The sequence below is a fragment of the Cucurbita pepo genome, chromosome LG04 (genome assembly GCF_002806865.2).
Source record: "Cucurbita pepo subsp. pepo cultivar mu-cu-16 chromosome LG04, ASM280686v2, whole genome shotgun sequence".
Taxonomy (NCBI): Eukaryota; Viridiplantae; Streptophyta; class Magnoliopsida; order Cucurbitales; family Cucurbitaceae; genus Cucurbita; species Cucurbita pepo.
The window spans coordinates 7,302,462-7,329,156 of record NC_036641.1 but is presented as its reverse complement, the minus strand read 5'-3'; the positions used below and the strand labels follow the sequence as shown (position 1 = coordinate 7,329,156).

Here is a 26,695-nt window from a genome sequence, read left to right as displayed (position 1 = left end):
CCAATCGATGTGGGATCTCACAATCATCATCATCATCATCACTCGAATTGGTCGAGCGAGATGAACCCGCACCACATATATTTTATAATCTTCAACCCGAAACTTTTAACTAAGACGAAATTTCATAATTGTGTAGTTAAAAATATCCTCTTACACTGAAAGAGCTACTCGAGAGAACAGATTTAGATCCTGAATCATACGATGAATTCTCTTTTAACAAAAAGAACTACAGCATATGCACGGTAGAACCTACTGTTCTTAACTATGTCGAGCATATAGAAAGAAATAATATATATTATTCCTCCCAAAAAAGATTATCTATAAAGAAGAGAATTCTTTTTGTACCCACGAGAAATAGTGCGGAGTAAATGAGGGGTACATAAATGAATCAAATACCACAACGGAACGTGCTTTACTCGGATCAATTCTATGTTGGGTGATCTCTTACAAAATATGATGGAATAACTCGTGTTGGTCGGTGGGAATAGTCTTTACTCTTAGAAGTGAGAAGTAATTCTGTCGTATGACAATATCTAGACCATTAGATGGCGACACGACAACGAATCTATTAAGTGGGCCCGTTCTTAATTTGAGGATAAGGTTGGTCCATTCAACGAAGACAAAAGATATTAATTACTCATTATAAATGTAATTATCAACCAACACTTATCATATTAAAAATTTTAAATATTATTTTAAACAAAAAATAAAATTATTCATAAAAATTTATAAAAAATGTTTTGAGTGAAATTTATACAATCAAAAGCTTTCCTAAGAAGAACAATCTGGGGGTGATGGGTCAATTATTAGGACCCCAACAGCTCAAGAACATGACAGTTCTCAGAGATTCCTGCGACTGCTTCCATTTCTGGTCGGAAACCGCCGCAGACGACGGCGAAGAAAGCTTCTTGACCTGCGAAGCAGATCTCGCATGGCTTTTAGCATACTGCTGAACCGACCTAATTGTATGATTCCAGCGGCAAACCCCTTGATCTTTCAAAGCCTCCACCACTCCGACACTGGCGGCGACAACCCAAGCTGTTCTTGATGAACTCATCTCTGTTCTGTCTCTGTTCTGAAATGTTGGAATATTTTGAGAGTTTTATAGAGATTATTCCAAAAAGGCCCCTGGTTTTTTTCTTTAATTCCACTGGGCACGTGGTTTTGAATTCCGGGAAGCGAGGAGAGTAAACCGCCGCGACCGGCTGATTTCCTCCTCTCAAATGGGTTTCTTTTTTATTTTAAATTCCCATATATTTATTTATTTATTTATTTTGTGGGGTCTACTTTTGTGAGGTCGGGTATTGGTTGGGGAGGGGAACAAATCACCATTTATAAGGGTGTGGAAACCTCCTCTAGAAGACGCGATTTAAAGCATTGAGGGGAGCTTGAAAGGGAAAATCCAAAGAAGACAATATTTAGTGGCAGTGGATATGGGTCGTTCATGGCCTTGTAATATCGAAGGGTAGAAATAGTTAGAGATTTCTATCTAATTTGTTGGATCGTGGCCTTGTAATACCTATCTCGAGTGAAGCTAGAGAAGGGTAGAAAAGGAAATTTCTTTATTAACTAAACGTGACCGATGGAGACAAGGATTATATTTCTTATCCTAATCTTTGCTATGTTATTATTATAATAAATAAGTTGTAAATGATTCTTGGACTTGATTGCCCCTAGAAATCGGGTTCTTTTGACAGCAATGTGAGGGGTAAAGTTGGAATTATTGAGGAGAAACTGCCTTTCTAAACCGGAGGAGTTGGGCTTGAAACTGGCGGATTCTGCCGCTCTTTGTGAAACAGGGTACATTGTACGGGAGGGGTATTATTGTCATTTCTCACTCATTTTTTCATTTTATTTAAAATTAATTAAGATTAATTATTGTCGAGTTCGATCATGTGTTCCTAATCGAGCTAGGTTTTATGAATCCACTTCCAGCCCTTATGGTTATGGATAAGGAGAAATAAAAAGAACGAACCGTTCTTTGCGGTTACGGAACTTGATGAGTTGATCCACTTACACGACTTGCCTTTACTGCTATATCGGGAGTTACTCCACATATTACTTGACGTAAAATAGATAATGGACTTGTTTCTGTCTTTTGATGAATCTTTTTCATGGCTCATAGATAATTTGATAAGCCAATGATTTTTTTCCCGTGTTTCAAGAGAGATTCTATTATTAAGAAACTATTCACGAGCCAAGTTTCCTAAATCCACATGTGTCTAGTCGAGCCTAAATGGATTAATAACGTAGAGGGCCTACCTCCGTTACACATACCTCTTGACTAAAGTAGAATCCACTACACGATTAGAATTTAGAATTAGGGAAAGATCGAGAAAGAAACCCTAACCCGAGAAAAAAACTCGAGCCCCCTTGTGTATTTGAGCCCTCCCCGAGAATGGGATCGGTCAAATCTTTTGAAATTGTTATCTAGATCGAGCGGGTAGGTCGTAATGTAAAGAAATTAGGAATCAATTGTATTTAATAAAGAAACAAGAACTAAGGGGAATTGCTTTTACAATTGTTCATATACGAATCAAACGCCCAAAGCATCCCATTAATAACATCCCCAAACCATATCAATATCTATATCAGCTCAACAACTCCACCACCGCGCCCGGCGGTGTCACTCCGCTCGAACCGCCGCCGGTCCCGCCGTAATCTCGATTTCAATGTTTTTCAAGCGTATCTTTGAAGCTCAGAGGCGGTTCAATTATTAGGACCCCAACAGCTGAGGTACATGACCGTCCTCAGAGATTCCTCCGACTGATTCTGCTGCTTGCCGGAAGCCACGGCGGCGGCGGCGGCGGAGGAGGAAAACTTCTTGGCCTGAGAAACTGACCCAACATGGTTTTTGGCGTAGAATTGCGCCGATCTTAAGACGTTATTCCACCGGCAAATCCCTTGATCCTTGAGGGCCTCAACAACGCCGACACTGGCAGCTACAACCCAAGCTGATCTAATTGAGGAGCTCATTTCTGTGCTTTGAAAGTCTTTGAGTTTTGATTTTTGGTGAAGGGGGAAGGGTGGGGGTGGTGGTTTTTATAGAGAAGCTGCCCGCAGCCATTAAAGTGGAGCTCCTGGTTTTTGGAGGAAGAAACAGCGTGGTGGTCTGGTTTAAGGTTGTACGGGACCCATGTTTTTCTTTTTTCTGTAATTGGACTAAAATGCCCCTTGAAACTGCGGTTTGGAGGTGGAAATGGAGGGGTAGGATTGGGTTTTGGAGTGAGATTCCAAAACAAATGGCTTCATGAACCGTGGTTTTTTCTCCCCCTGGATAATGGGAAACCAGCAGGATTTTAAAAACAGAGTGCCATTGCTTACTCTCAATTCTTGCAACATTTTAGTACACAACATGATCACTACAATCATGGCGTTGGTTAGATTAGGTTGTGTGTGATTCTGCGTAATTATTCGGTGATATATAACGAGGTCAAAATTAACAATATCTACTAATGGTGGGCTTGGACGGTTGTAAATGGTACCAGAGCTAGACACTGGGCAGTGTGCCAACGCTAGGCCCTCAAATGGGGTGAATTATGTGTAATGGCCCAGATCCACCGTATTGGGTGTTTTGTAATCCTCCCCAACCAATTTCAGGCTTTAAAATTAAGAGAACGTTTCCTCACCCTTATAAAGGGTGTTTTGTTATCCTCCCCAACCAATGTGGGAGGTCACAATCCACCCCCCTTTCGGGACCCAACGTCCTCGCCGACAGTCTTTCCTTTCTCCAATCAATGTGGGACCCCCACCAAATCCACTCCCCTTTGGAACTAGGGTCCTTACTTGAACACCGTCTCGTGTGTACCCCCTTTGGGGAATAGCCTCGTCGTTGACATATAGTCCGGTGTCTGACTCTGATACCATTTGTAACGCCCCAGATCCACCGTTAGCAGATATTGACCTCATTGGGTTTCCCCTCAAGGCTTTAAAACGTGTCTGTTAGGGGAATGTTTCCTCATTCTTATAAAGGGTGTTTTGTTCTCCTCCCCAACCAATGTGGGACATCACATCATGAGATCCCACATCGATTGGAAAGAGGAATGAAACATTCTTGGTAAGCATGTGAAAATCTCTACTTAACAGACGCGTTTTAAAATCGTGAGACTAACGATGATACATAAAGGGCCAAAGTGAACAATATCTGCTAGTGATGAGCTTGAGCCGTGAACCTAACCAAAATAAATGGCTCTGTTACGGACTAAATGTTTGGGCCCAATTTTGAGTTAGCCCAATTCTAAACTATTTTCTCTTTTAAAATTTTATTTTATTTTAAAGTGGAAAAGGAGAGATCAAAAGATCTGGACCATCCAAATGGAAAATCAAAATACGGACACTGCCAGGTGTCGACATCTTAATGGCTTCTTAGCTAAGGTTAAGAAATTAAAATATGGATAAGCCTCTCTATCATGGCCTCTCAGTTTCGTCCTCTCTTGTTTCTTTCTTTTCTTTTCTTTTTTTTTTTTTTTTTTCCTCAATGAAAGCTTGGTTATTCATTAAAAGAAATGATATGCCAAACTTCCTNTTTTTTTTTTTTTTTTTTTTTTTTTTTTTTTCTCCCAGAAAAAATCTTCGACATGAAATCCTTTTTCTCTGGAAGTTTGTAAGATTTGCAAATTTCTTCTCATTCTTCTGCAATGGCGGCTGTTAATTCCGTGTCATTCTCAACGGTAAGTCAGTTTTCTGATCGAAGGTCGCCGGTTCCGTCGGCTCGTTCACTCGCCTCGAATTTCGACGGGTTTCGTTTCCGTTCTAGTGTTTTCTATCATCATTCGGGAGTTCGAACCTCGAGTTTCAGTTCTCGCTTGGTCATTCATTGCATGTCCGCCGGAACAGGTAGCTTCTGGCAGATTTGTTTTCCTTACTCGCTTACTAGACTGTTCCTTTGCTAGATTATGGTAGCAGAAACGAATTGGCTTGTTTCGATGATTTCGATGTGAACTTGTGTTTTTTTGTTCGTTAATTGTTGAGATGAATCGTTATGGACGGAAATTTATGTTTTAAGTAACAATTAGGCTTTCAATAGTTCGGTTTGATCAATTCTAAACTTGTTCAGTATGTTGAGATTTCTCTAGTTCGATTTCTTAGTATTTGAGTGTAGAAAATGATGTGCTATTTTCGGATTTAGATGTGACGACTGTAGCTGAGACTAAATTGAACTTTCTAAAGGCGTATAAACGACCTATCCCTAGCATATACAACTCTGTTCTGCAAGAGTTGATTGTGCAGCAGCATTTGATGAGGTATAAGAGGACGTACCGTTATGATCCTGTTTTCGCCCTCGGTTTTGTTACTGTATATGATCAGCTTATGGATGGGTACCCTAGCGATGAGGATCGGGAGGCCATTTTCCAAGCCTACATTAAGGCGTTGAATGAGGATCCAGAGCAATATAGGTTTGGCCATGTATTCCCCTTTGCTTTACCATCCCTGATCTCTATCTCTTCTTGCCATCTAATAAATTCACTAGCCTTGTTCATAGATAGTAAACATTGTTAAGTTGAAAAAAACATGACATGATTCCACTTACAGCAAAAATACGACGATTCTTATTCAACTTTTATCTTCTTTCCTAGTATTTCACATCTTAATTTGGACTTGGTTGTCTAAATGACTAGATTATTTGGTCAAATCACATGGTAATCTAATTAACGGATGTTTACTCTTTGTTCAATATCTCCAAGAGTGGAATTTTCTTCACTGGAAATTATATTCCATCCTTCGACCATTCTTCCAATAATTTCAAGAAGGTTTTTCTTCATTTTTAGTACTACTTTCTGTTATACCGTCCAGAATTGATGCTCAAAAATTGGAAGAGTGGGCTCGGTCTCAGTCTGCAGCTTCATTGGTTGAATTTGCATCAAAAGAAGGAGAAGTTGAGAGTGTTTTGAAAGACATTGCAGAACGAGCTGCGAGTAAGGGGAGTTTCAGTTACAGCCGATTTTTTGCGATTGGGCTATTTCGACTCCTCGAATTGGCAAATGCTACTGAACCCAGTATCTTGGAAAAGGTTTATTTTATCTTCCTCTTTGTGATATAGCTTTTAAGTAGATGAAGATTTTGAGATGATAGTATATCGAGCTTATTATTGCTAAATTAAACATTTACATGATAGCCAGCCCCCCTCTCATAGTACTTTTACTTGTAGATTGTATTCTTTCTCTGAGTGCTGCCATTCATAAAGTGTAATTGTGTTTCGTGCTCATTATTATCTTTTTACTCATTAGAGAAATTGGATCCTGATGGAAGAGTGCTTAACCTTATTCAGTTCGATAGAATTAGGTTCAAGGTACTCTTTCCTGCATTAGTCTCCATTTTACTTTTCTAGGTAACATCAATCTTTTTTGTAGTATTTGGTTGAAGAGAAATATGAGCTAACCATTTTTTGGAACATTCCCCTTTGCTCGGGACAATCCCACATACACAATTACAGTGTTTTTGTGGGATTTCCTTCTCCTTTGTGGAGATTGTACTGATCTTGTGGATGTAGTTTATGCTCTTTAGTAGTCTCAGCTGGTCCTTTTCATTCAGTTTATTAGCTCTTGTGAAGGGAAACATACATATGTTCCACTGCCCCCATCAACAACAGTTATCATGAACTATTGCTTTAATTGGCCATCTCTATTTAGCGTGTCTATCTCCAAACATACTTTTATTTTTCTAAAACAGCTAAAGCCATGTAATGGAGATTTTACCAAGTGTTGACATCTAACACTTTGCTGCTTCTGAACAGCTCTGTGCCGCTTTAAATGTTGACAAAAAAAGTGTGGACCGAGACCTTGATGTATACCGCAACCTGCTTTCGAAGTTGGTTCAGGCGAAGGAGCTCCTAAAGGAATACGTTGATAGGTAAGAGATTTTTAAGTTCATGGTTCCTGGCCTGGTAGATTAGCATACCCACAATCTGCTCTTTCACACCACCATATTTTCTTGGATTTTATGAACCCATAATCGTTTTGAAAACAATCCAGTATTTGTCAAATCTTCTGCAACTCACCGTCATATCATTTATATTCACTAGATATCCACCGCTTGGCTGTGTTTTAAGATGAAAGTGATGTTTTATGTAAGTTTAAATGAAGTATTTTTGCATTCAATACAGTGGTGACCTTAGATTAAGTGGAAAATTTCGGGTCATTACATGGATCTTGAGTGAGGGTGGCTGTGTTTTAAGATGAAGGTGATGTTTTATGAAAGTTTAAATGAAGTATTTCTGCATTTAATGTTCATGATATGTATACAGTAGCGGCCTTAAATTTAGTAGAAAATTTCGGATCGTTACATGAATCTTGAGTGAGGCTGACTGTGTTCTAAAATGAAGGTGATATTTTATGAAAGTTTAAATGAAGTGTTTCTGCCTTCAATGTTCATGATATGTATACAGTGACGACCTTATATTAAGTAGAAAATTTCGGGTCGTTACATGGATCTTGGGTGAGGCTGGCTGTGTTTTAAGATCAAGGTGATGTTTTATGAAAATTTAAATGAAGTATTTTTGCATTCAATATTCATGATATGTATACAGTGGCAACCTTAAATTAAATAGAAAATTTCGGGTTGTTACATGGATCTTAAGTGAGGCTGGCTGTGTTTTAAGATGAAGGTGATGGTGATGTTTTATGAAAGTTTAAATGAAGTATTTCCGCCTTCAATGTTTATGATATGTATACAGTGGTGACCTTAAATTAAGTAAAAAATTTCGGATCGGTACATGGGTCTTGGGAGGCCTAAAAATGAGTCAGAATTGGGTGGATCATGGTATAATTAACCAGTGCTCTTCAATTCTGTTTTTGCCTATAGAGAGAAGAAGAAAAGAGATGAGAGGGCTGGATCACAGACAGCTAACGAGGCCGTAACAAAATGAATGATTGGGTGAATACAGCATAGAGAGTGGTTTTTGAGAGCTGATGACATCAATTGGAGCACTCACCGCCTAATTTGAGATAAGACTTTAAAGAGTTATAGCAATATTCTAAATACCTAATACATATGCATTTGTACTGTATTGTTGGGTCTTCTGCATTTGGTAAATTTTGTATTCTGCCAGCTTCTACTTTTCTTCTCATTTGTATTACATATTTTGAGTGCAATTGTCTATACAAATGCTTTCGCACTCNTTTTTTTTTTTTTTTTTTTTTTTTTTTTTTTTTTTTTTGTATGTGCAACCATGTCTGGATTCTTTTGAGGGATTCTGATGAGGCATAAGTATATCTATTAGATCTTAGAAACCACGACTCTCTACAATGGTATGATAGTGTTTACTTTGCTTTTGGTTTCCTTAAAAGGCTTCAAACCAATGGAGATGTATTTCTTATAAACTTAGGAATCATTTCCTTAATTAGTGTGGGACTCTCTCCCAACGATTTTCAACAATCCTCCTTTCGAACAAAGTACACTACAGAGCCTCTCCCGAGGCCTATGAAGCCCTCGAACAACCTCCCCTTAATTGAGGCTTGACTCCTTTCTCTAGAGTCTTCGAACAAAGTACACCATTTGTTTGACATTTGAGTCACTTTTGACTACACTTTTAAGGGTCCGAACTTGTTTGTTCGATATTTGAGGATTCTATTGACATGGCTAAGTTAAGGACATAACTCTGATACCATGTTAGGAATCACGGATCTCTACAATGGTATGATATTGTCCATTTTGAACATAAGGTCTCATGACTTTGCTATTTGGTTTTCCCAAAAGGTCTCGTACCAATGAAAATATATTATTTATTTATAGACTCGTGATCATTCCCTTAATTAGCTAATGTGGGACTCCCTCCCAACAATCCTCAACATTGAAGGCTTATATGAATATATTTTAGATGTTTAGTCTGTTGCATTTCGTCACCCGTCCTTCCTTTATCTTCATCACCTTCATATAGTAACAATAACTTACAATAGATGAAATTATACTTTTAATTCTTCGAACTTGGAACTAATGTTTATTTAGTCTGATTGGTTTTGTTCAATTTGGAACCAATTTATGATCGATTTTATCAGAGACGAAACTGATTCAACAAAATTCGAACTCTGAGAACATAGAAGGGAAGAGAGATTTGCTAGTGGATCGAGGCAATTGAACCCGCAAAATAATCTATATTTGTGAGATGAAGCTATCCTTGAAGGCACAACCAGTGAGAGTGAAGAACAACTGACAAATCTGCAACCCAGAACCGAGCAACGATCAAGGACTCTAACGGTGATTACTCTTAGGGATGAGTTCCAAATTCAAAATCGATCGAGGAAAAAAGTTCGAGACAAAGGTATGAACAAAATGTGAAATGGCACATGAGTGGTTGGAATGATTAATAAATCAAATGCAAATTATATAAAGTGATACGACATTATGTGGTAGGAGCTTCATACATAATATTATTGGGAATTTGGAGCTTTTTGTACATACGTATTGTAGTTTAACAACACATACATTATTCTATTGTGTTTATATTTGGTGGATGACCATGGCCATACGGTCAAAGCCAACCAAGCACTCGGTATGGCTATAACTTTAAAATATTCAACAAAGAGATCTCTCTCGACCAACCATTGATTAAACTATCTTTTTCATATTACAAATCAAGTTTACGATCGCTTCAGGATATCGTCATCAAATTTAAGAACATTCACGATTTGATCATCAGAATGATAGAACAACAACGATACTCCACAATAGTATGATATTCTCTACTTTAAACATAGTTTCGTTTGAATATTCATTAATCTTCCCAAAATACCTCATACCAATTCAACACAGAACCTCGTCTAAGTTCATTTCAACCAAACAAAAAAAAACTAAAATTATGAAAATAAAGCTTATGATCGCTTAAGGGTATTGTCATGAAGTTGAAGAACCTTCACGATTTGATCATTAGAATGATAGAACAACAACGAAAGCTCCACGATGGTACAATATTATCTACTTTTGAATATTCGCTCGTTTTCTTGAAATGTCTTATACCAATACAGATAGTATCTCTTACTTAAACACCTACGATCTTCCTCTTACTTAACTAGTGTGATGTCCCACCTTGGTTAGGGAGGAGAACAAACCACAATCTATGAGGGGTGGAAACCTTCCCCCAACAGTTTTAAAGCATTGAAGGGAAAGGTCAAAGAGGATAATATCTGCTAGCGGTGGATTTGAGTCCTTACAACTAACAAAGGTAAGACTTTAACACCCGTTTCAATAAATTTGAATTTAACACCCAACCAAAATCCAGACAGACAGACAAACAATTTTCAGCCACATGATTACATGCTGATTATTGCTCTGCTACAGTGAACAAATGTCAAACATAAGATGAGCTTGAGTTGACTTTCTACTGTGTGTCTGTTCCACGTGGAGGAATCCTAGTGGTCTTGTTCATAAGAACCTAAGGCTACAGCTTGGAGAGTTTGGAAATTTGTAGGTGAAGAAATCTGGACTTGCACGCCATTGTTGTTACTGATAATGAAGAAAAATGAGAGGCTGTGTGTAAAAACGGCGACGTTTTTAGGCATTTTTATAATATTTTGTTGCTCAACCATCCAAAATCAAGGTAGATTCTCTTTTTCTATTATTTTAACTTAAATTCAAGGCCCTTATTTGAATGCCTCATCATAGACTTCATGACTCATCATTGAATTATGAATCTCACGTTTGAATAACGTTTTATGATCCGTAAAGATTAGGGTAAGATAAACTCGACGATATGATTAGCAAATGCTTCATAACCCGTTTTGTACGTTCCTGTCGTTATCTAAAAAGATTGGGTATAAAAGATATTCGATTAGTAACCCTCTAATGGGGTCAGACATACATGTTATGAGGAACCCGAGTCTGAACTGTCTAAATATGAATCCCTGAATTGATGGGTCAATTATGATGGTGTATGAGCTCGAAGTTCTAGGAGATTTTACCTTAACTGATGAGAATTGATACTTAGTGGAGTTGAGTTGGATCCAGCATAGTGTCTCGTGAAACTACAGTTAATCGTTACATTTTCATAATTTACATAACGGCATGTCATTCACACATGTTAATGAGACCCCCGAGCTGATTATCCACAATACCCGACATATATGCATGTGCATTTCGACACATGAATACCTAACCCTAAGGTTCGTTAGAAAAGTCACTCACGTAATGCTTTAGTTTGTTGGGCTAAACATATTAGGGTTAGACGATTATCTAGAAAAATCAGTTGAAATGCATATAAGTTGACTTGAACGTTTATAAAACTTAACCCTATTTTCACATTAATTGAAAATTATAATATTATCTTTCTATTATTTTCTCTTATCTATTTGAAAAATGGGCAATTCCTTATAGAGAAGAAAGAACTACTTTTTCCAAAGAAGCTTGCTTAGCATACAAGGAAAAGAAAATTAAGGTAATCCAAAGCGTATTATATACGTACCCGAACAATCTTAATATATAGTTTAGAACGATATATGTTTTTCGTAGGTTTATTTTCGTATGAACTTACGTCCGATATCATTCAAAAGATCGACTTATATCTATTCAAGTATTATATTTACTTATAGGTACACGGGTTTTTCAACTTTTAGCTAACAAACAGTGAATTTAGGTATCCGACGTAAACTTAACCACGTCCTAACACATATTATAAAGATCGAATCTATCCAATTAATTAGTTGGCTTAGAATTAGAAGCAATGTTGAAGGAGGAAATGAAACACGACCAAAAACATGAAATGTAAAACATATTTTTCTACGAAGTTGATGGGAGAACTTAACTACCATGACCGTCCAATCATTCCCATAAGTCAATATAACACAAAACCAAATGTCAACTCCCCCCAAATCAAAACATAGCTCATTTAGGCCTTTACTTAGCTCCTAATCTCTCCTCTTTTTCTCAAACTTTTACCCAATGTCAACTCATGTACATCCACATCATGATACGTATGTATGTATGGTCCATGCCTCTCGAGTCAAAGACCCATTTGCAAATCTACCGATAAACGCTTATATTTAGGTTAAATTATCCGTTCGCTCTATGAACTTTCAAATTTCTGTTAAATAAGTCCTTAAAGTACTTTGAAAAATATCTAATAGGTCCTTAAACTTTTAATTATAACATGTTAGCTACAAAATCGAAGATTCCGAGCCCTATTAGATATATACTTTCTAAAGCAAATTATAAACGTGTTAGACGATTGATATGAAACTTTATAAACCAAACTTCCAATTTAACCTTCAATTTCCTATATCTCGTTAGCTTAACTTTTTGGATTCAGTAGCATCAGAATCAGAACCGAAGGTCGTATGTCTAAACCCATTACAATTTCCTCNAAAAAAAAAAAAAAAAAAAAAAAAAAAAAAAAAAGTAGGGTTTCCCTTGTCAACTCATGTATGCACATGTGCATCTACATAACCATGCATGTATGAATGCATGGTCACTTTCTCACAAAGTCAACCCCCTAACATGTCACCTAAACTTTGACTTCATTTCATCATTTTCTAGCTAAAAGACAAAATAACAACATACGTGTACATGCATGCGTCCATACGTACATAAACACGTGTCCGAAATGAACACGTCGACACCAAATACGTTTGACTTATAACATGTCACATTTCAGCTCCTACCCTCAATGATGTCTATATAAAAAGCTCATCTTTATCAATGATAGTGTCTTAAAATAAGGTTCATTTGCCAGCTCCTGTTTCCTTTGACCCTGTTTTTAAGGAACGAACTGTCCAAGGTGTTGGCTAGCTAGCAACTGAGAATGGGACGAGCTCCATGCTGTGATAAGAATGGCCTGAAAAAGGGTCCATGGACTCCTGAGGAAGATCAGAAGCTTGTTGGCTATATTCAAATTCATGGGCCTGGGAATTGGCGTAATCTTCCTAAAAAAGCTGGTGTGTTCTTGTTTGTTCTTGTGTGTTCTTGTTTGTTCTTGTGTGTTCTTGTTTGTTCTTGTTTGTGTGTTGAAATTTAAGAGCTGAAATGAAAAGTTGAGGCCTTTTTGTTGGGATGTTTCGTAGGACTTCAAAGATGTGGGAAAAGTTGTAGGCTTCGGTGGACTAATTATCTGAGACCTGATATCAAGAGAGGGAGGTTTTCTTTTGAGGAAGAAGAAACTATAATCCAATTGCATAGTGTCTTGGGAAACAAGTAAGATTAATCGTGTTTTTTTCTCTCTAAATTATGAACTCGGATGTAACAGCTCAGGTCTACCGCTAGCAAATATTGTCTTCTTTAAGGTTTTCTCTTATGGGTTTCCCTTCAAGATTTTAAAACGTGTCTATTAGTGAGAAGTTTTTACACCCTTGTAAAGAATGATTTGTTTTTTTCTCCAACTGATGTAAGATCTCACACTCGAAGGAGGATGGACACTAGGCAGTGTGCCAGCAAAAACACTGAGCCCCGAAGGAGGGTGGACACTAAGCGGTGTGCCACTGAGGACGCTGGGCCCCGAAAGAGTGTAGATTGTGAGATCCCACATCGATTGAAGAGGGGAATGAGTGTCAGCGAGGACGTTGGCCCCGAACGGGGGTGGATTGTGAGATCCCACATCGGTTGGAGAGATGAACAAAACATTTTTTTATATGGGTGTGGAAACCTCTCCCTAGTAGACGTGTTTTAAAACCTTTAGGGTAAGTCCGAAAAGGGAAAGCCCAAAGAGGACAATATATGATAGTGGTGGGTTTGGGCTGTGTTACACAGGAAACTTGTATGATGCTCACAAATGGTTGATTTTTGTTGTTGTCTTAGATGGTCAGCGATAGCAGCTCATTTACCTGGAAGAACAGATAACGAGATCAAAAACTACTGGAATACTCACATTAGAAAAAAACTCCTTCGAATGGGAATCGACCCAGTGACCCACACTCCACGGATCGATCTTCTCGACCTATCCTCCATCATCGCCACGGCCATCCGCAGCCACCCAATCCTCGGTCTCTCGACGTTATTAAACAACCAAGCTCAAGCTCTAAACCCTGAATCTCTAAGGCTAATTTCCACCCTCTTAGCCCTCAAACAAGAAGACCCAAATGCCAACAATTCCCATCTCCAAAATGAAGAACATGCTCAAATTCAAGCTCAAATGGACACATTATCACAACTCTTACAACCCAACGATGAAATCAATAATAACACAAACTCTTCAATGATACCCATCACAAACTTCGTTGAGTGCTCAAATTCTCAAGAAAATATGAACTTTTTAGCTTCAAATTTGAGTGGAGATGATGTTAATCATGTGTACGATGATGGCTTGAAACCTAAGGCTTCAGATTTTGGGTTTGAATCGGTTATAACAACGCCAAAATCAAGCCCCACGCCGTTGAATTCTTCATCAACTTGCATAAACAATAGCTGCAATGAGGATGAGAGAGACAGTTTTTGTAGTAATTTTTTGCAGTTTGAAATTCCTCAAGGCTTGGACTTTGCTGATTTCATGTAATTTTTTTGGATATTTAGGGTATGATCTATAAGTTTCTTTTGTTTTTTTGTTTTTTTTTTTGGTGTATCTTATGTTATTTGTACTCTTTTTGTTCACTTTCTAGTGGATATGAACATAAATTCTTAACGTTTTGCTCTTAGTTCTTCAATAAAAAAAAAATTCATGTATAATGGTATACATACCATTCAATAGGAAGCTTTGATCGTATTTCCACGATGAATCAAATTGAACTAATCGTATAATATATGGTGGATTGATTATGGTTGTACTATTTATGTTCCACATACGATGTATTGATTCTTTATGATTTGGAACTAACTACACAAACCCGGATGAAAAATTCATCTTCATGAAAAATCGAGTTAAAGTTGCAATTGAAGCGGGAGGAACTTATCGNAAAAAAAAAAAAAAAAAAAAAAAAAAAAAAAAAAAAAAAAAAAAAAAAAAGGAGATCCAACCTTCAAATTGAACAAGAGGAAAGACTTGAACGGTTGCTGAGGAGGTGGAAAAGCTTCAAATCGACGAGTAGAACAATGGGTCAAAACCTGACTCGAGACTCGATCATAGTTTAGTACAAACACTTACTCCAATGAGATATACAAATAATTCTCGAGTAATTTTAAAGAGACACCAAAAGAAGAGATGGCGAAAGACTCACAAAAATAGCAGAGTAATCAAGTTCAAATCGGCCATTCCGGGAAAACCGTAGCGCCCTCCGCTCAATTGCCAAGCCTTGGCTGCTAAAACAAAGCCTGTTGTGCATGTAATGTATGATGGATGATATTGTAGCATCGATGATTCAATAAATGATTATAAAGTTGAGACTTTTCTTTATCATTTCCTAACCCATAATTGAGTTCTTGGACCCCAAAAGGGACCCATAATCAAAGCCTAAACTTTTTGGTGGAATAATTGGTGGCTTTATCTCATGTTCCAATGCCCATAAGGTGTTCGACATTTGTCCTGAATGAAAAAGAAAGGCATAAATTTGTGTAGAAAACACCAAAACTAAGCCTCCAAGTTGAAGATTTTGAATTGTATTTGGGATTAGAAAGAAACCCAAATCGCCAAAAACACTTTTTGGTTGCTTTTTGAAGTGTCCATACAGATTAAAATAACAATGTGAAAGGTTGATAGTATGTTCGTAGTGGGAAAGGGGAACGTTGGTGGCCACTCCACGTGAACCTTTCCCTTCTCTCTCTCTAGATGTGAGAGAGAAAAGATGGGTTTGAGTCTGCCATGGCTGTAACGCACGCAAAGCAAGAAAAGGATCTCTGTAAAGTCATCCACATATAACACTTCACTCATAGACTTCACCTCACCAAATGTCCAACCCTCTTGAGATGTCTTCCGTGTACACAATATCTATCGATCGTGGACTTGAACGGTTACAAATGGTATCACAACCAGATAACAAGTGGTGTGTCAGCGAGGACATTGACCCTCAGAGGGTGAATTATGAGATCTCACATTGGTTAAGGAGGGAAACATAACTTTCCTAATAAGAGCGTGAAAACCTCTCTCTAGAAGATGCGTTGTAAAATCACGAGGCTGACGACGAAGCGTAACGGGCCAAAGCGGACAATATCTACTAGCGGTGGGCTTGAACTATTATAAATAGTATAAAAGCCAAATATCAGGTGGTGTGTTAGCGAGGACACTGACCCTCAAAAGGGTGGATTATGAGATCTCACGTTTGTTGAGGAGGGGAACAAAACTTTCCTCATAAGGGTTTGAAAACCTCTCTCTAGCAGATGTGTTGTAAAATCGCTACGACGAAACATAATGGGCCAAAGCAGACAATATCTACAAGCGGTGGGCTTGAACTATTACAAATAGTATCAAAGCCAGACATCAAGACATCAGGTGGTGTATCAGCGAGGACACTGACCCTCAAAAGGGTGGATTATGAGATCTCACATTGGTTGAAGAGATGAATGAAACTTTCCTCGTGAGGGTGTGAAAACTTCTATCTAGCAGATGCGTTGTAAAATCGTGAAGCTGATTATAATACGTAACGGGTCAAAACGGACAAGTATAAGTATTTAGTTTAATCCATATCTAAAAAAGAGTAATGAAAAGAAGCATATAATGGGTACTTTTTATTTCCTTTCAACTTTATACTAAAATTAAAAATCAACAACAAAGGTGACCCATGAGACTTTAGAGAAAGAACCCAATATTTTATTTATAATGCAATTCAATTGACAAAGCTTTTTAGGTTGGGAATTTAATAGAACAAACTTTTCATAAACAATTGTGATCTCCTTCAAAATCATTGTTGGTATCATTACACATCAAGCTTTTTTTCTTTGATGAATCATGTGATGCAATTATCTCACCTTATATAGAGACGAAGTCAAATGAAATTGGAGCGTTCTTGAGCTCGAATTGAAAACTTTCGTATAGAATTATTTTGATTAGATTACAAGTTTCAACCTTGAATCTTCCGTTCATAGGTTTGATGAGTCATTGAACTTAAACTATAGCTCAAACCCACCGTTCTCAGATATTGTCTGTTTGACACAGTACGTATTGTTATCAGTCTTACCGTTTTAAAACACATCTGGTAAGAAAAGGTTTCCACACTCTTATTCCCTCTCCAACTGAGATAAGATCTCACAATCCACCCCTCTTGGGAGCCAGCGTCCTTACTGGTACACTGTTCGGTGTCTGACTCTGATACCGTTTGTAGCAACCCTAAACCCACCACTAGCAGATATTGTCTGTTTTGACTCGTTATATATCGTCATCAGCCTCACAACAGTAGAGACTAAACTTACAATTAAACGAAAGGTTCGAAAACCCTAAAAGGACCCAAAACTCGAAACGCAAACCCTATCATAGCAAGGGGTTTGGCTTGTAAGATTGGAGATATAGATCTATAAGAACATCCATACTCCCAAAAGATAGAACCATTTCACTTTATACACCAAATTTCAATAGTGATTTGCTTTGCTTTGCTTTCTTTCATATCACTCTCTCATCACATTTTCTCCCCACCATTCAAATAGATAAAGAAAACAAACCTTTTGTACCATTCTCTTCCCATTTCCTTTCCTTTTCTCTCTTCCTCTCCACCAAACCAATCCTCAACACACCCACTACCAATTTCCCTCTCCCTTTACAAAACAACACATGAACTTAGTGCAAAATAATTGAGCCATTATATTGCAATATATAGCCAACATTCCTTCTAGTGATGCCATTTCATTTTTGTTTGAGATTTCTCCTCTTCTTCCTTACACTTTTCTCTTCAAAACCCTTCATTTTTTGTGGGTTTTGTTCAAAATTTGAGAATGTTTTTGAATCCTCTCCAAAAGCTTGAAAAAAACCCACTTTTAAAACCCTAGTCTTTAAGCATTTCATCACTCTTTTCCCATTCTAATCAATATTTTCTCCATTACCAAACCTCTAATCAGCAAAAACAAGCATACCCATTTCTTAATTTCCCCCAAAAATGCTTAATTTCGCCCAAAAATGTCTAATTTGCTTCGTTTTCTCATGCATTGCTACAAATTTTCATTCTACTTCAGCTGGTTTTCTCGTCCAACCGGTTTCCGGCCAAAGCCAGCCACTAAATCCCGGCGAATACTCATCCTCCAACACGGTTCCGGCCTTTCCGGTCCAAACCCAGATGCAAATTTGCCATCTTGATCTCTCCGACGAGCTTTTCGGCGGCGTTAGGGAGGCTTGCGGTCGAGACTTGGACCGGAGTCGGTGCTGTCCTGTTCTAGCCGCGTGGCTTTTTGCCGCTCATGCACGCGCCGCCCTGAAGATTACCACTCCAGCACCGTCGGACCTTCCGATGATGCCGGACGACTCACAGAAATGCGTTAACTCGCTGCAGGCGTCGCTGTTGAGTAGAAATATAAAGATTCCACAGCCGAATGCGAGCTGCGACGCCGTTTTGTGCTTTTGTGGGATTCGGCTTCATCAAATTAGCTCGTTGTCTTGCCCCGCCGCCTTTAATGTCTCCGGCGACGGCGTTCACGACGGCTACCGGAACGCCACCCCGACGGCCGCCGTCCGTAATCTTGAAAAGAATTGCCGGAACTCATCTTATTCCGGCTGCACGAAATGCCTTGGCGCCCTTCAAAAGGTAATATTAAATAAAAATTATATAACAATTTGTGTTTAATTTAATTTAAATGTTTCGTAATTTGTAACAGTTTGGTCCTTGGAATTTCTTATTATTTTTCTTTCCCCCCATTATTTTCTCCTATTTGCAAATCAGCACCTAAGGTGTGTTTGGACGCGAGTATATAATGTTCTTTGTCGGGATTGATAAATCCAGGTTACGGCAACGAAGAAGAACGCCACCAGCGACAGAGTGAGTAAAATGTTCAACAGAGACTGCCAGCTCATGGGGCTGACGTGGCTCCTCGCCCGTAACAAAACGGCGTATATCCCCACCGTTTCGGCCGTACTACGAGCCATCATGTACAGTGCCCACCCTCCTCACGAGTCTACGTGTAGTCCGGACCAAGAAAACATGCCGCTGGCCGTCGATTCGTTACAGATGGAAAAAGCGCAGTCGTCATCGCCACCGTCCATTTCTCTGATTCCGATTATACCCCTATTGGTTATTGGTTATTGGGTTGCTTGGTAGTGGGCGTAGGGGTAATTATGGGTTGGGATCCGTTTGTTTTGTAATTTTTGGAGCCTGTCGGGTTCACGTGAAGCTAGTGGACAAAAATAAGGGATGATGGAGGGGCTTTTTTGTCTTTTCGCTACACTGTAAATGTCAAATCTGGGTGCTTTTTTTTTACCTTTTTTACTCTCTTCCCATTCGCTTTCTTATGACAAATTTTTCCTTGGGCCTTTCAATTAAACCAGAAAGTAAAAAACTTGCAGTTCTTAAATCGTCGTTATACTTTGAAAAGTTACGAGAGTAAATTTTTCTTGGAAATTAGAGAATTTACCAAAGGTGTTACCCTTTTACCATGAGATCCGGATGAAAAATCCTGGTTCAAATAGAAAATAAAGGGAGTGGAGGAGGTTTTTCTCCTTTAGCTGACGGAGTCGGGTGTCAAAGTCATGCTCGTTCAGGACATATTGCCCATAGCCACATGCTCGTGACAAGTCAAATCCTTTATTTGCTTTCATGTTATATTACTGTATTTTCAATTTGTTTGATAGTTCGGCAAAATCATGTCTCTGCAAGACCTGAATCGCAAAGTTTATTATAGGGAGACTTTCATCAAACTTTCTCCCAACCAAGTATCGTAATTTCTATGTTTTTCTCAACCACACTTCCTAGAACTTTTTCTCTCAAAACTTGGCTCGAGGCTCGACCATACACTAGATTGACCCCAAAATTCGATTTTCACACAACTGGCTTGTTTGTTGGATTACAACAAGGCGCTGCACAATTGCCAAGTCACCTGCCTTATACGTGTGATTGTGACACCGAGAATGCGGATTATATTTCTTGTCTCCACCCCTACCCCTTGCCTCGCCCTAATTCCCTTCTCGTCTCTTTTATTATATATTTATATATTTANTTTTTTTTTTTTTTTTTTTTTTGTAGGTAGGCATGTTCGTTGGAAATTGATTATTAAAATAATTACAAAATTCCAAATTTGCCAATTAATAATCTCTCGACAACCTACCATCCAAGTAAAATACCCGTTAATTTGATTTCTAACCCTATCGAGATGATCCTAATCACTTGCAAGAATAAACGAAAAGAGAATTCTAACCCGACAGATTTAAATCTCTAACATTTGAATCGTGAATATAAAACTTCAGAGTCATATATAATAAGAACAGACCCATCATCTTATTCTTCGGAGTTCAATAAACAATGCATATGAACTAAGTTAATATCAATGGCTGGGATTGAATGGCCTTGTATCTTATATATGGCAACCAACAAGACTATATAACATATAGCAACCAAAATGAGAGATGGGAGAAAAAAATTACTTCAAATTGAAGGGTTGAATGTGGAGAGATGTACATGAGGAGGAGCCTTAAGCCCACCATGGATTTTCGCCAGTTCTGAAGTCGGTTTCGACCCACGGGACGAACACGACCTTCCCGTCGTCTACATCGGCATGAACCAATGCAAGAGACTGTCCCAACAGAGAAAATTTTAACTTCATTTAGTAACTAACCAATGTATAATCTAACAGTTCAAGATTGTTGCTTGTTTAAACAAAGGCCTTGCAATGGCATGAAAGCAAAGGTATTACCAGAGGTGCCGGTCCTCGGACGACTCTGCCTTGATCGTTGTACTGGGATCCATGGCATGGGCAGATGAACTTGTTCTCAGCTGCATTCCATGGCACGACGCATCCGAGGTGAGTGCAAACTGCGTTGATTCCGAACGTTGCGAGCGTTTTATCCTTTTCGACTACGAGGTAGGTAGGATCACCCTGAAATCCATCATCAACAGATTGCTTTTTACTGTACATAGCTTTTGTTCATAACAGCACAGTAATTAACATTCAGAAACTCGTGAATTGTGTAAGCTTCGCATTTCAAATGGCTCGATGTGAGATCCCACATCGGTTGGAGAGGAGAACATAGTATTCTTTATAAGGGGTGGAAACCTCTCCCTAATAGACACGTTTTAAAAACCTTGAGGGGAAGTCTAAAAGGAAAAGCTCAAATAGGATAATATCTACTAACGGTGAACTTGGGCTGTTACAAATGATATTAGAGCTAGACATCATGCGGTGTGCCATCGAGGACGCTGGCACCAAAGGGGGTGGGGATTGTGAGATCCCACATCGATTGGAGTGGGAAACAAAGCATTCTTTATAAAGGGTGTGAAAACATCTCTGTAGTAGACACTTTTTAAAAACCTTTAGGAAAAGCCTAAAGAGGACAATATTTGCTAGAGATGGGCTTGGACCGTTACAAATGGCATCAAAGTCAGGTTTTCGGATGGTGCAAGGCACTGGGGGCTAGACTCTAGCGATGGACTTGGGTTGTTACAAATGGTATCAAAGTCAGGTTGCCGGATGGTGCAAGGCACTGGTCAGAGTAAGGCTAGACTCTCTCCATAGTAGAGCGTTTTAAAAACCTTAAAGGGAAGCCTGAAAGGAAAAGCTCAAATAGGACAATATCTATTAGCAGTGCGGTGGACTTGGGCTGTTACAAATGGTATCAGAGCCAGACACCATGCGGTGTGCTAGCGAGACACCTTTTAAAAACCTTGAGGGAATGGGCTTGGGCTGTTACAAATGGTATTAGAGTCAGGTTACCGAACGGGGTGAGACACTGGTCAAAGTAGGGCTAGACTCTCTCCATAGTAAAGCGTTTTAAAAACCTTGAAGGGAAGCCCGAAAAGGCAACCCAAAGAAGATAATATCTACAAGTAGTGGGTTACACTCAAAGAAGCATAAGATCTTTGAAAACAAGGGCTGCACGGTGCCAATACCTACTCAGTATTTACAACATCATTAAGCAAACAACCATGACCCTATTATATTTGATTACCAAGGTAACTCGTAGAACATTAAATTGTCGATATAAACGACCACCATGACTTAAACTCGTTCTCTCTAGTCCCTAATCATTTACACGACGTTAATTAACCACTAGGCCAACGCACGGTTCATTCATTAAGCAAAGTTAGAGAGTTACAGCACCTTCAACCCCTGTGTGAGAGTTCGGTCTCCAGGGCCATGCACATTAAGCCAGTCAGCAGCCAAAACATCATTTCCAAGAGCATCCTTGGCCACAACTCCACCACCAGATCCTCCAGTACTGTAATTGTATACACAAAAAGGCTCAAAACTATGAACTTCTTAGCTTAGACATGGCAGCACCCTATGAACTTCTTAGCTTAGACATTTTTCATCCTCACAAAATTGAAAAGTCGAGCTTATTAGACATAATCTTCAAATTTCGGAGACTAAACTTGTAATTTAACCTTCGTTTATCATAATAATGTACTTATACAAGAAGGCATTTCATCAACTAGGCAATCAAGACATGTCTAATCTCGTTCATTCCTACTAATTGAAGCTATACATCATGTTCATCCTAGTCCACCGTTAGCATATATTGTCCTCTCTGGGCTTTCCTTCAAGGTTTTAAAACGCGTCTACTAGGGAGAGGTTTCCACATCGTTATAAGCAATGTTTCGTTTCCCTCTCCAACCGATGTGGGATCTCACAATCCACCCCCTTGAGAGTCTAGCGTCCTCACTAGCACACAGCTCGGTGTCTGGCTTTGATACCATTTGCAACAATCCAAGTCTACCGTTAGCATATATTGTCCTCTTTGGGTTCTCCCTTCTAGACTTGCCCTCAAGGTTCTAAAACGCGTCTATTAGGAAGAAGTTTCCACATCCTTATAAGCAATGCTTCATTCCTTTCTCCAACCGAAATGGGATCTCACAATCCACCCCCTTGGGAGTCCAGTGTACTTGGTGGCACACAACTCAGTATCTGGATCTAATATCATTTGTAAGAGTCCAAGTCCACCGCTAGCATATATTGTCCTCTTTCGTCTACTAGGAAGAGGTTTCCACATTGTTATAAGCAATGTTTCGTTCCCCTCTCCAACCCAATGTGGGATCCCACAATCCACTCCCTTGGGAGCCCGGCGCCATCGCTGGCACACCGCTCGGTGTCTAACTCTAATACCATTTGTAACGGTCAAATTCCATCGCAACCATCCACCTAACCAGCCAAGCATTACAGGATGAGAGAGGAAAACTTACCCAGGAGGGACAAAGAAATAGGTGTAAGGATACAACATAGTAGCAGTGGGAAGCCCAATAGCACCCAGAAGAAGCAGATTCATGGTTTTCCTTTTCTCCATATCCGGCACTCGATCAGCCGGAATACTCGTGGCTTGACAACTGATTTTGCCGCCCATTCCCTTTCCCTTTGCCCCCATTTGAGTGCTTTTAGGTTTCCTCAAAAGCGCTTGAGAGGGACAGAACAAAGCGCTTCTGCCGGCGCATAGCTGAATGAAAACAACAACAATCGGCAACAAACTTCAATCGAAATTCAGAACAAAAAAACAATCATAGATACCTGTGAGGATGTTGCAGAAGAAAGAGCGGAGGAAGCCATGGATGGAGCAGAAATTGATATGTGGGTAATGATCTACTAGTGAGTGGAGTAGAGATTTGAGAGATTGTTCGTGAGGTTCCTGAATTTTGATGCCCACTAAAGTGATAAGATAAGCCTATTTGCCTCATCGCTTCACTATGGCCACAAACTTCATCTCTATTTTCTTTTCTTTTTTTTTTCTTTTTCAATACCTTCCGATCCATTCCAAATAGTTCATAATTATCGTTTAATCAAAAGTTTGTTTATATTAATACAATAACGATCATTCATTCCATAACGAACCAGTTATGTTGATGTTTTAGAATCAGTTTAGAATGATTTTTTAAAATAACGTTTTAAAATTACAGGCGCTCGATGTGCATGCATGACCTTAATTTCATCATTTTGAATATTTATGATTGTTAGGTGATAACTCACCCAGATACTCCGAGTCTAGGTGAGACCCATATGAGAATGAACAATTTATTTTGATGTTTTAGGATTAGTTTATAATGAATTTTTAAATATCGTTTTAAAATTACAGACGCTTAGTGTGTATGCATGACCTTAATTTTAAAATTTTGAATGTTTGTGATTGTTAGGTGATAACAGACCCAGATGTTCCGAGTATGCGTGGGCCAATATGTGAGAATGGGTTTTCTAGAATTTGTATATGCTCCAATGAAAAGAAATATTCTTAATTGAACTCGAGAATCGAAGACCAAAAAGCTATTGTTCAAACTTGTATTTGAGAACAAACACTCTAAAACTTTGTGTAATTTACTAAATTCATCGTCAACAAGGTCACTATTGGAGCTATCTCGATCAGCTCGTGAGTAGCATTTTGAGTCGGTACAGCATAGTTTCAAAGAAGATACAATTTTATTATCCCACTAGTTTCAGTCAACAATAAGATACAAAGTGAATTTCTTAAATGGGCTTGAAGTTCCATTATCGTTAAGTCGAAGATTTCTATTACGCCTAATTCACTTTGATCGTTTCAAATGTTGCGCAATCAAATGTATCTCTCATTCGATATCTTTCTTACCAAACTTTCGTACTCGCCAATGTTGAAAAGGCATTATGGTTTGAGCTTACACGTACGAGCTCACTTTCTTAGAATATTTATATTCACAATATAATTTAAATAATTTAAAGTTTTATTTAAAAAAAAAATAATAATTATTTCGTCTATATAGATCAAATAATTATCAGTGAATTATTAATTTTCTCAATTAATAAATTAATAAATAGAATTTAAATATTTTAATTCGGTCTTATACAAACTTATTCTATAGGTCGTACCAATAAATCAAGATTAAACGAAATTAAAAAAAAAATGATATTAAGGTCAAATTATGATTTATTGAGAAGACTTTAATTGCAGTCTAGCCTTTGTTGACATAAAATGTAAACGTGGCAAACACGACTAATCATTAATAATTTACCTTCATTATTTTTATTAATTATCCGTTACTTATTTTAATTAAAAATAGACAATGAAAAAGAAAATAGCTCAATTACCAATTTAAAACAAATTTCATTAATAAACACGGATTTTAATCATTTTCAAAAATAATATTAAAAATTCATAAACAAATATTTATAAGGACATCTTCCTTACGATCAGAAGATTAAAATTTTAATTAATTGATTTTATTCTCACGTGGTTCAATTATAAAAAATATATAGAATATAAATTATGACCCGAGTTTTTTATTTTATTTTAGGTCGTATTAAAATTTAACGTCGTAATCAAACGCTAAAAAATAATAATAATTGAATTGGTCTAGGGGGAGGGAATTGGTGTTTACTTTAAAAAAAATTGTTCAAAATCCCACGAATAATGGTCAACTTTTGGGTTCTTTTGTTTATTTATTATTATTATTTTAATTTTGTAATACAATTAATAATTTCCAAATTTTTTTTTTTAAATCTATCCAAAAACTTAGTGATGTCATGTTCAACTGACGTCACTCCAAAACATTTAATTAATTTATTTGTTGGTTGATCGGATGGTGGAATTCAAATCTCAGCGCAATAATATTTCATCGACGGTGGATATTCATTGCTAGACATTCCTGGTAATTAGGAAAGATAATTAATAAATCAATTATTTTGTGCTAAAAATACATATTAATTACAGCTTTTGGAGTTTAATTAATAATTATTATTTAAAAAACGAAGAAGAAATTAAGTAGTTGTTTGATTGTTATTTTTTAATTTTTGGTTGGAAACTAATTTAAAAAATTAACTTATAAAAATAATTTAAATAACTATTCATTATATAAAATAAAAATTAAAAAATTAAAAAAGTTAAACATGGTCACTGTACTTACTCATTGCTTCTAAGAGTGAAAACCATCTCTACAAACCAACACGAGTCCAGATTCAGTACCTAATAGCCTTGATATTCTGTTGCAACATGGTCGTGTGAGAGAGGAACAAAATATTCCTTATAGGATTGTGGAAACCTCTCCCTAGTAGACGCGTTTTAAAACTATAAAGTTGACGACGATACGTAACGAGTTAAAACGGGCAATATTTGTTAGCAGTGGATTTGAGCTGTTATAAATGGTATCAAAATCAGTCACTGGACGTTGGGTTTCCAAAGGAATGGATAATAAGATTCCACATTAGTTGGAGAGGGGAACGAAACATTTCTTATAAAAGTGTGGAAACCTCTCACTACTAGACACAGTGAGGTTGGCGGCTATACGTAACGAGCCAAAGCGGACATTATTTGTTAACGGTGGATTTTTGGGTTGTTACAAACATAAACATGTAAAATCTAAAATTAAGTCTGTTTAGCTTTGAATAGTGAAGATAAGATACGTTGAAATGAATCATATTGAAAATATTTATAAAAATAATACATTATTCAGTAAAAGGGTCAAATCTCGTGGGAGGAAGAAAAATATCATTACTATATTCATACGAGACAAACTAATTAATTAATTAATTAACATAAATCAACCTTATTATAAGTTTTTAATTATGGTACGAGTTTAGATACAATGTAATCCATAATTTGAAAGGATATAAGAATGTGACATTAATTTAATTTTTCAAATATGGTGGCCTTATTATATAGTTTCTATCATTTTTAGACCCTAAAAATCTATTATTTTTTAAAATAATTATAATGCCAACAACAACAAATTAAAATTATTATTTATTTTGCATTCATATCTAATATTTCATTTTCATCCTTCTCTCTCTTTCTATAGTCAACAATAATTTTCTTTAGATAAATATTAGTGAT

General features: G+C 37.6%; 5 protein-coding genes across 7 annotated transcripts; 3 read left to right on the top strand and 2 right to left on the bottom strand.

The window, feature by feature from the left end:
• Positions 1 to 615: 615 nt before the first annotated feature.
• Positions 616 to 20,736, bottom strand: LOC111793656. 3 transcript variants are annotated; one of them, XM_023675639.1, is made up of 3 exons: positions 20,731 to 20,736; positions 12,773 to 12,782; positions 616 to 1,079 (listed from the first exon to the last, which is right to left on the bottom strand). In XM_023675639.1, the coding sequence occupies exon 3, from the start codon at positions 1,055 to 1,057 to the stop codon at positions 800 to 802; it is 258 nt and encodes an 85-aa protein (XP_023531407.1). In that variant the 5' UTR covers positions 1,058 to 1,079; positions 12,773 to 12,782; positions 20,731 to 20,736; the 3' UTR covers positions 616 to 799. The 3 variants fall into 3 exon arrangements, with proteins under 3 accessions (XP_023531407.1, XP_023531405.1, XP_023531406.1); XM_023675637.1 differs by having other exon boundaries at positions 616 to 1,074; XM_023675638.1 differs by lacking the exons at positions 616 to 1,079; positions 20,731 to 20,736 and adding an exon at positions 2,452 to 3,016.
• On the top strand, positions 4,541 to 8,116 carry LOC111793652 (protein THYLAKOID FORMATION1, chloroplastic-like). The gene is made up of 5 exons (XM_023675634.1): positions 4,541 to 4,836; positions 5,129 to 5,396; positions 5,794 to 6,010; positions 6,734 to 6,849; positions 7,801 to 8,116. The coding sequence occupies exons 1-5, from the start codon at positions 4,638 to 4,640 to the stop codon at positions 7,862 to 7,864; spliced, it is 864 nt and encodes a 287-aa protein (XP_023531402.1). The 5' UTR covers positions 4,541 to 4,637; the 3' UTR covers positions 7,865 to 8,116.
• Positions 12,728 to 14,410, top strand: LOC111793651 (transcription factor MYB41-like). Its single transcript, XM_023675633.1, has 3 exons — positions 12,728 to 12,860; positions 12,987 to 13,116; positions 13,717 to 14,410. The coding sequence occupies exons 1-3, from the start codon at positions 12,728 to 12,730 to the stop codon at positions 14,408 to 14,410; spliced, it is 957 nt and encodes a 318-aa protein (XP_023531401.1).
• On the top strand, positions 17,349 to 19,240 carry LOC111793650 (uncharacterized GPI-anchored protein At4g28100-like). Its single transcript, XM_023675632.1, has 2 exons — positions 17,349 to 18,512; positions 18,708 to 19,240. The coding sequence occupies exons 1-2, from the start codon at positions 17,871 to 17,873 to the stop codon at positions 19,020 to 19,022; spliced, it is 957 nt and encodes a 318-aa protein (XP_023531400.1). The 5' UTR covers positions 17,349 to 17,870; the 3' UTR covers positions 19,023 to 19,240.
• Positions 20,134 to 23,571, bottom strand: LOC111793654 (cytochrome b6-f complex iron-sulfur subunit, chloroplastic-like). Its single transcript, XM_023675636.1, has 5 exons — positions 23,413 to 23,571; positions 23,094 to 23,341; positions 22,015 to 22,132; positions 20,611 to 20,793; positions 20,134 to 20,490 (listed from the first exon to the last, which is right to left on the bottom strand). Exons 1-5 carry the CDS (start codon positions 23,449 to 23,451, stop codon positions 20,389 to 20,391), a joined length of 690 nt encoding a protein of 229 aa, XP_023531404.1. The 5' UTR covers positions 23,452 to 23,571; the 3' UTR covers positions 20,134 to 20,388.
• Positions 23,572 to 26,695: the final 3,124 nt, after the last annotated feature.

Excerpts from the sequence above, each read along its gene's own strand:
- LOC111793652 (XM_023675634.1), top strand. The coding sequence starts at position 4,638 with ATGGCGGCTGTTAATTCCGTGTCATTCTCAACGGTAAGTCAGTTTTCT. Across the intron at positions 5,397-5,793 it reads GAGGATCCAGAGCAATATAG|AATTGATGCTCAAAAATTGG; the intron begins GTTTGGCCATGT and ends TATACCGTCCAG. Across the intron at positions 6,011-6,733 it reads AACCCAGTATCTTGGAAAAG|CTCTGTGCCGCTTTAAATGT; the intron begins GTTTATTTTATC and ends GCTTCTGAACAG.
- LOC111793651 (XM_023675633.1), top strand. The coding sequence starts at position 12,728 with ATGGGACGAGCTCCATGCTGTGATAAGAATGGCCTGAAAAAGGGTCCA. Across the intron at positions 12,861-12,986 it reads TAATCTTCCTAAAAAAGCTG|GACTTCAAAGATGTGGGAAA; the intron begins GTGTGTTCTTGT and ends GATGTTTCGTAG. Across the intron at positions 13,117-13,716 it reads CATAGTGTCTTGGGAAACAA|ATGGTCAGCGATAGCAGCTC; the intron begins GTAAGATTAATC and ends TTGTTGTCTTAG.
- LOC111793650 (XM_023675632.1), top strand. The coding sequence starts at position 17,871 with ATGCTTAATTTCGCCCAAAAATGTCTAATTTGCTTCGTTTTCTCATGC. Across the intron at positions 18,513-18,707 it reads GCCTTGGCGCCCTTCAAAAG|GTTACGGCAACGAAGAAGAA; the intron begins GTAATATTAAAT and ends TGATAAATCCAG.
- LOC111793654 (XM_023675636.1), bottom strand. The coding sequence starts at position 23,451 with ATGGCTTCCTCCGCTCTTTCTTCTGCAACATCCTCACAG. Across the intron at positions 22,133-23,093 it reads TATTTCTTTGTCCCTCCTGG|TACTGGAGGATCTGGTGGTG; the intron begins GTAAGTTTTCCT and ends ATACAATTACAG. Across the intron at positions 20,794-22,014 it reads CTCTCACACAGGGGTTGAAG|GGTGATCCTACCTACCTCGT; the intron begins GTGCTGTAACTC and ends GATGGATTTCAG.